This window comes from Panthera uncia, chromosome D1 (genome assembly GCF_023721935.1).
Source record: "Panthera uncia isolate 11264 chromosome D1, Puncia_PCG_1.0, whole genome shotgun sequence".
Taxonomy (NCBI): Eukaryota; Metazoa; Chordata; class Mammalia; order Carnivora; family Felidae; genus Panthera; species Panthera uncia.
In genome coordinates this window covers 29,002,811-29,011,570 of record NC_064808.1, presented here as the reverse complement: position 1 = coordinate 29,011,570, position 8,760 = coordinate 29,002,811, and the positions used below count along the sequence as shown (strand labels likewise).

Sequence of the window (8,760 nt, the reverse complement as noted above, 5' to 3'; positions counted from 1 at the left end):
TAACTAAGACAAATTTGAATAACTAAAAATGACACGTTTGAATTAGAAATTATTTAAAATACATTAAGCATCTTTAAAAATCTACATAATGAAACATAATTCACATAGGCAAAGAAAAGGAGAAAAAGGATACCATAGAAGGAAAAAGTAGTTTATCAAAATACAAGCATGAGTACTTAATTTCCTATTTTTTAAACTCAAACATTTAAAAATGACTTTACAAATTCTTTTTTTATAATTAAAAAAAATTTATTTTTGAGAGAGAGAGAGAGAGAGTGCAAGTGGGGGAGGAGCAGAGAGACAGGGAGACACAGAATCCAAAGCAGGCTCCAGTCTCTGAGCTGTCAGCACATAGCCTAATGAGGGGCTTAAACCCATGAACTATAAGATCATGACCTGAGCTGAAGTCAGACACTTAAGCAACTGAGCCACCCAGGTACCTCTAAAAATTCTTTATAAATGAAAGAAGAATGTGAGTCATTGAGCATATGTACAGGTAGAAATTCTAGGAATATTACACAGTTGAGGTCATTGGTTCACCAGAATTCACAAGATAAGTCTGTTTCACATTTAAATTATAATGTGATAAGGGGTGGTTCAGTCATTGAGTGTCCAACTCTTGATTTTGGCTCAGATCACGATCCTAGGGCTGTGGGATCGAGTCCTGTATTGGGCTCTGCGCTAGTCTCCCCCACTCGTACTCTCTCTCTAAAATATATATGTATATATATGTAAATATATATTTATTTTATATAAATATAAATAAATATATATTTATCTTATTATGTAAATATACATACTTATTTTAAATATATATCTAAAATATATATATTTAAAATAACTATATATACACACACATACATACATACACACAAATAAACACATACACATAGAATATGATGAGTGTTAACATTGAGATAAGTCCTGGGAACTAATGAAACAAAACAGAAAGCACTGGACTGAGAATAATGACTACTGTGTAAGGTGGAGTGAATGCACACTAAAGAAGCTACATCTAAATGAAGTCCTATAGTAGTGCTTGTAGGAGTAGCTTAGATGAAAAGAAGATCTAGCCTAAGGAACAGAACCTTTTGTCCTTAATACATGGTATATTGGGAAGTGGGGAGGTGCTTCAATAAAGTAAGAATTTGACATAGGGTCTCCCTGAATAATGTTCAATATTTCATCAAATATGGAATTAATAAAAACAATATAGAGCTAGAAATAAAGGCGGGTGTTATCAGCTTCCAACCAGGAAAAGAGCAATGACCCCTAATACAAAAAACAGAAATTTTAAACAGGAATTTAATCCAGAGAGTTGACTACCAAGTGTTAGAATTGCTAAGAACCCAGGCAGGGAAAATGAGGCAACCCAAAAATCAGCACAGCACAGGAAGTCCGCTTACCCTCAGGACTGGAAGACACAAGTGGGGTTTCCATAGCCAAAATGTAAGACTACCCAGCAGAAGCTCAAGCCATAAGAGGAGTTTCCTCACAGAAGCCGGAAACACTGAGGGAGGAGCTGTCTGATATGACCTGGAGCCAGAGAGAAAATGCAGCTACTGCCAAGAAAAGAAGAATGTAAAGGAGAGAAATACTCTGACTTCTTTCTTTTCACTCTCCAGTCTCCCTCCACAGAGGTGAATCCTGCTGACAATGGAGCTTGGAAAGACAGCCTGCAGAGGTCTTCCCCAAATATTTTCCTCTCTACAAAACCCTCAGCAATTCCTCTACCATCCTTATTCTCAGATGATGATCTTACTTCATACTTTACTAAGAAAATGAATTAATCACAGGAGAGCTTGCACAGAGCCGTTCACCACACCTACCACTCCCCATCTTCTGCACCCACCACATCTCTGCACCCACCAGCACCTGCCCTCACAAGCTCTGCCTCCTGCCTGATACTGGGATAATCTCTCCATCCTCCTGTCTAAAGCCAGTCCCTCCACTTAGGCTTTAAAGTCAGTTTCTTCTTACCTACTCAAGAACACTCCAGAAATTCTCCTCTCTTCTTCCAACATAGTCATTTCTCTCTTTCTACTCAATCATTTGTATCATGATGCAAACACACAGTTATTCCTTCCATCTTAAAACAAAGATATCAAAAGAAAATTATCTTTACGCTATTTCCACTTTACCAAATCACCTACTTCTTTGGTCATCATTGTATCAAAACTCCTGGAAAAAGTTGTCTATATTCAACTTTTTTTTTTCTCTTGTCAATAACTAAAATACACATCAATCAGGGTTTTATCCCCCTCACTCTAGAGAAAGTTATCTAGCCAAGGACACTAGTGACCTTAACATTGCCACATGTGCTGTACAATTCACAGTCCTCATCTTAACCTGACAACAGCATTTATCACAGCTGTCACTCATTCCTTGATACACTTCCTTAGCTTCTGGGACACCACATTCTCTCCATTCCTGTCTTTTCTCAAAAGGCCTTCTCAGTTTCCTTTAGAAAAAAAGCAGCAAAGGGGCACCTGGGCGGCTCAGTTGGCCAAGCATCTGACTTCGGCTAAGGTCATGATCTCACGGTCCGTGAGTTCAAGCCCCATGTCAGGCTCTGTGCTGATGCCTGCTTTGGATTCTGTGTCTCCCTCTCTCTCTGTACCTTCCCCACTAGCTCTCTCTCTCTCTCTCTCTCTCTCTCTCTCTCAAAATGAAATAAACATTAAAAAAAAAAAAGAAAAAGGCAGCAAAAAAACCCTTCATCTTATCCCTGACCTCTTAACGTTGGAGTATACCAGGCTCAACTATTGGTCTTTCTTTTTCCTCTATTGTACCCACTCCCTTGGTAATCTCTTTCTAGGCTCATGTCTACAACTCCCAAATGTATACCTTCAGCCAATATATGTCTCCCAAAATCTAGATTCAGCATTCTATTTAGATGTTTTAAAGACATCTCAAGCTTAACATGTCCATATGGAACTCTATATCTTTGCTAAAAACTTACTACATTGACAGCCTTCCCATTTCATTTGATAGCAAGTTTATCCTTAAAGTTGCTCAGGCCAGAATCTCTAGTCATCCTTGACTCTTTTCTTTCTCTCACACTCAACATTCATCTGTCAGAAAATTCTGTTGGTTCTACTTTCAACATATATCCAGAATCAGATTATGTCCCATTACCTTCATTGCCACCACACTACTGTGAACAAATATTTCTCACCGGGGTTCCTGCAATAGCATCTAACAGGCCTTCCTGTTTCTACCTTTCTTCCCCTACCTTAGCAAGGGATCCTTTTAGAACCAAATCAGAACATGTCACTCCTCTACTCAAAATCCTACAATTGATCCCCTCTCACAGACAGTAAAAACCAAGGTTCTACATGATTTGACTTCTGTTATATCTTTGAAATCATATCCTAATATTTCTACCATTGTTCTTTTGTTCCAGCCACACTGTTTAAATAATAGATATTTGTTAAAAAAAATCAATCCCAGTCTCCAAGGAGCTCATACTCTACTGGGAGAAACAGAGAGATATTAATGATTCCAAAACAGAAGGTGGTGATTAAAGCTCTCCTCCATTTCCCATCCTAAATTCTGGCAGGTGAGTGTGGAAGGTTGAGAAATTTACCAGGGATGGGAATGGTATTGGAGAACACAGGTAGGAAGCAAAGACATTTCAGGCAGGACAAACACGGCACATGTAAAGATCTGGAGAAATGAATCAGCAGAACATTTAGAGAATTACAAGTAAAGCATAAATTAAAGAATAACATTTGAGATTAGAGGATCTGGACGTGGGAGGTAAAGACAAATACAATTTATACTTTAGATAGGAGTCAGATAATGAAAGACTTTCCATTTGTTTGTTTCTTCCCTTACAGCTTTCAAGCTGCTCTGAGAGTAATTTATTAATCATATCTTTTGATGCACCCTCTCAACAGGGCTAAAACAATACTTGGAAAGGATTCTGATTTCCCTGAGTTAAAGATACAAAAGAAAAACCTAGAGTCACATTTAATTTGACAAGGTAAAGGAGTGGGTGTGCTACTATATCAAATTTAATTTGTACAAAATCATAATCTCTGGTAACATTATTTTTCCTGATCTACTGCGTTTAGACTACTTTAGTAAGGCTTGATCTCCCTGTCTACCTAAACACTGATTCACTTACAGCAAGCTTCAGGGTAACATTGGTCTTATTAATACCCAACAAATCCACAAGGTGTTAGTTGCACATGATTTTGTATAAAAGGTGAACTCAGATGACTCAGTCTACAGCTTTCACCAGACTAGACAGCCAACCAAAGGTGAGTCTTGACATCTATAGTTATCAAGTGGTGATGGTTACTTTTAAAATTATAGGTTTTCCAGGATCTGGAGAACAAATCAAGACCTTTTCAACTACTGTTGTGTAGACAATTTGTGCTTGTCAACTTGATTCTTAAATATGGTTAATATGCTGTAGTCACTCTTAGCAAGCAATTGAACTTTACATAGACCAATTCACCTGGCTTCTTAAAATAGTCTTATTTTAAACAAAGGTGAGCAAAAGCAAATGATGATATTTATGAGATGCTAAAAATGATGAGCTAATTTTATAGTATAGAATTTCTTTTTTCTTTTTAAACAAAAATAGTCTTTAAAATGGTAATGAATGGACAAATATGACAATCACAAATTACCATCCTCAGAATAATCACTTAAATACTCTAATCTTTATATTATTGCTCTGCTTAAATCATTATATTGGAGTTTTGACCTGCAATATGGGTTTACTTTGACAAAAAAAAGAAAAAAAAACCAAGAAGGAGTATAAGAGGAAATGTTTGTTCAAGAAACAAAGAAGGAAAGAAAAAGGAAGGAAAAAATTGCTGAAGCAAAATGTGACTGGGGAGGATGGGAAGATCAATTATTTTTGGTTTGGCCAACTTACATAATGATTATAATTATTTGTTTTTTTGTTGTTTGTTTCTCATAGTCTTAATTGTTTGCTTCATAGACCAGGATGAAGTCAGTCCAGTTTTGCTTCCTTTTCTGTTGCTGGAGAGTAATCTGCTGCAAGAGCTGTGAGCTGACAAACATCACCATCACAGTGGAAAAAGAGGAATGTCGCTTCTGCATGAGCATCAATGCTACTTGGTGTGCAGGCTACTGCTATACCCGGGTAGGAACTTTGCTTTGCTGGAAGTGAGGGTGGTAAGGGTCTATACAAGGCTGGCTTCATTAATTCTCACTTTATGAATATTTTAACTTTTCAAAATAATAGCCATGAGTCCTTTAGCCAATACTGCCTGTGTTACGATTGTGGTTAATTGCTATGATATCAGTTAGATGTTTGGGATTGGATTTGATTAGGATAAATCTAGGGAAGCCTCAGATTTGATCTGATCAACTTGGAAATATGCCAATTCTTCATTTCCAAAAAAAAAAAAAAAAAGTAGTGCTATGGCAGATTTTACATATAGAGAGATAAACATGTAAACATACGTATATTTAATAACAGATCTAAAATATTCCCCAAAAGCCATTTTCTGTAATTGAAGCCATATCTTTGCAACAGAGATAGTATCAAAATATGTTTCTACACCACATAAAAAACATAAACAGCCATATTTTTTACAGTTATTTATTTATTTGAGAAAGAGAGAGAGAGATACAGCATGACTGGGGGAGGGACAGACAAGAGGGAGAGAGAATGCCAAGCAGGCTCTGCACTGTCAGCATGGAACCCAACACGGGGCTTGAACTGGTGAACCATGAGATCATGACCTGATCAAGAACAGACTGAGGCACCTAGGTGCCCCACAAACAGCCATATTATAAAAACTGCCTTATTGGTCTACCTGATTAGAAATGGCAACAAGTAGCCTGAGAACACAGTCAATGCATACAGACTATTAGAACCAAAATGAATCAGCAATCCTACTCACTTCTTCATGTCTTTGAGAAAAACAAAGCACAGAAGCATTAAAGCACTAGTTTGTATTCACTCAGCTTCTTTGCATTAACTCAAGTAAAGAGTTTCTACTTTGTTTACTTTGTTCTCCTATAATACCTGGTTATCTATGCAAAATTTCATTCTATAGACTGAAACTGAAAATAACTTTTTAATGAAATATATTTATTGGGCAGTAAATGAGTTTGATCAATAGACCTGGTAGCATGATACTGAAACAAATTAAGCAGCACTGCAAATTTCCTCTCGTGATGCAAACAATTTTTCTAGAAACGATTGGAACAAACCTATTCTGCCTGGATTAAAAGTTCTCATGTGCAGGGGCAACTGGGTGGTTCAGTCGGCTGAGCATCTGACTCATGATCTTGGCTCAGGTCATGATCTCACTTTGGGATCAAGCCCCACCTTGGGCTGGGCTCTGTGCTGACAGGGTGAAACCTGCTTGGGATTCTCTCTCTACCTCTCCCCCATTCATAGTCTGTCTGTCTGTCTCTCTCTCTCTCTCAAATTAATAAACTTTAAAAAAATGTTTTCATATGCAAACCGTGTATGTTTTGAAACCGAAAGCCCTGCAAAATATACAACATTTAAGGGAGGGAAATGTCTACAAAACAGTAAAATATTTAAAATTTGCCATGAGCTTTCATAGTCATGTTAAGCTAAGCATTAACATTTCCTATTATGTCTTTTTTGGCCTTTTATAAACACCAAGGGACAATGTATTTGGAAACATTTTCTGAGAAATTAAACTTCAGTATTTTATGGTTAATGTTGTCATTAATACAGCTTTTGACTAAGTACAAAAATCAACTTAAAATTTCTGTTATATTTCACTTTTCATCTTTTTCTATATTGAAATTTAAAATTTCTCTACAGTTTGAGAAATATTTAAGATTTGATATTGACATAAGGAGTAGGAAAAGGAATGACTTATCTTTTCTATATGATTTCCAGAACCAGGAAATAGGATATTTATAAGATCATATTTCCTTGGTTAGGAATTCCTTAAGTGAGCTTTAATGGGTAAATGTTAGAACAAGCAATATTAAGTTTCCATCTCATTTTCATTATGCTACATAGAAACTTCCAGCATATTTTAACCTAATCCTCTCCTTTCTAAACTCCTCAGGATCTAGTGTACAAGGACCCAGCCAGGCCCAACAACCAGAAAACATGTACCTTCAAAGAGCTGGTGTACGAGACAGTGAAAGTGCCCGGCTGTGCTCACCAGGCAGATTCCCTGTATACATATCCAGTAGCCACTGAATGTCACTGTGGCAAGTGTGATAGTGACAGTACTGACTGCACCGTACAAGGCCTGGGGCCCAGCTACTGCTCCTTCAGTGAAATGAAAGAATAAAGAGCAATGGACATTTCAGGTGACCTATCCTTGTCCTAAAGGACCAAAATATCCAAGAAGTCTGTGTGTGTCCATATGCCCAGGCTGCAAACCACTGTGGACCAGGGGATCATTAGACCCCTGATCCCTGTTCTCCAGGCAGAGGAGGTCCAGGAATTAAGAATGCTGGGGCCAGGAGCCTGTCACCACTCAACCCTATAAACCTGGTTCCATAAATTTTATTCAGTCTTACTTAACTTATAGACATGTGGGTGCTTTCCTATTTAATAGCCTTAGAAATCCTCTCAGGCAACCCCTTTCCTTAAAAGGAAGGGATTTTAGGCCCAAAGGGCAGAAATAAGATGGGAATGGATCAGAGTACTAAAGGCAGCCTTCTAGACATTTGAGCCCTCAAAAGCAGGGCCAGCATCTTCATGATTATAGTCTTAATGCCTAGCATCATGCCTGAAATTTAGTAAGAAATTCAACAATGGCTTCCTTAAGGAAAGTAAGATCTGAAAGGTAGGGATAGGAAACACTAAAAGAGCATGTTTGACTCTGGCTGATGAGATTGCCTTCAGCAATGCCAATCAGTCCATGAAAGTGGGGGCATTAACCCCACCTCACCTCTCCTTCTCTGTCACATGAAGTACTGAGATACGATGCATCTTGCATGAATTGCTTAGTGTATATGGGGGTTACCAGAGCTCAGGATTTCTAACTATTACTACCAAACCTTTCAGTTAAAGGGCAAAAGCAAGAAATGTTAATGAGGACCTGGGAAAATTAGCCCGTATCTATTTCATCATTTAAACAAATTGAACAAATATTGTCAGGCTCCTGAAAAATTCCCTTTGAGAAGTAGAAAAAAAAACTACATCACCCTGCGCTCCAGGCTAGGATTCACTCCTTTGAAGAGAGGTGGATTTGAAAGTAGATTGGAAAGCAATTTTGTCAACTTAGTAAATACATTTATCCTATCTACAAACACATTTGTGTAAAAAAATATGTTTTTTAGAAAGAGTTAGCTAGGAGGAAAAAGAAAAACTACCTGTTTTCTAGAATCCTCTGTATGTCAATCTTTTCTTTTGTCTATCCATGTTCTCCCATATCTGTTTCTTTCAAGAGGATAAATATTAAAACTGTTTCATGAGTTGATTTCTTTTCAAGGTGTTACCTCTCTTAGTCATGGAGTTATTTCATACTTATATTGTCTAATTTATTTAAATCTTATTTTTTTAATAAAGATGCTAGCCACAGTCTTAGATTTAGATTTTTTCATGTATAAGCAAATGACTAAAATATGTCTTATCTTTATATTAGTAGAAAGAATATTAAAAAATAATTCCTAGTTCTTCTGTAATATTTAATTGTTCTCACCTTTGGAAACATTAAAATTAATTTTGTCGCATTTCTAGAAGTGTTTACTTAAATTTCCTATCATTTTTTGAACTCAGTTTCTGATGGGGGGGGCAGTGGGAGACAAAGAATCACAGAGTGGGTG

The 8,760-nt window shown here is 37.1% G+C and overlaps 1 protein-coding gene across 1 annotated transcript; it reads left to right on the top strand.

Annotated features, from left to right (window-relative positions):
* Positions 1 to 4,623: 4,623 nt before the first annotated feature.
* On the top strand, positions 4,624 to 7,277 carry LOC125935239 (follitropin subunit beta). The gene is made up of 2 exons (XM_049648894.1): positions 4,624 to 5,125; positions 7,047 to 7,277. Exons 1-2 carry the CDS (start codon positions 4,967 to 4,969, stop codon positions 7,275 to 7,277), a joined length of 390 nt encoding a protein of 129 aa, XP_049504851.1. The 5' UTR covers positions 4,624 to 4,966.
* The last annotated feature ends 1,483 nt before the right edge of the window (positions 7,278 to 8,760 follow it).

Excerpts from the sequence above, each read along its gene's own strand:
- LOC125935239 (XM_049648894.1), top strand. The coding sequence starts at position 4,967 with ATGAAGTCAGTCCAGTTTTGCTTCCTTTTCTGTTGCTGGAGAGTAATC. Across the intron at positions 5,126-7,046 it reads CAGGCTACTGCTATACCCGG|GATCTAGTGTACAAGGACCC; the intron begins GTAGGAACTTTG and ends TAAACTCCTCAG.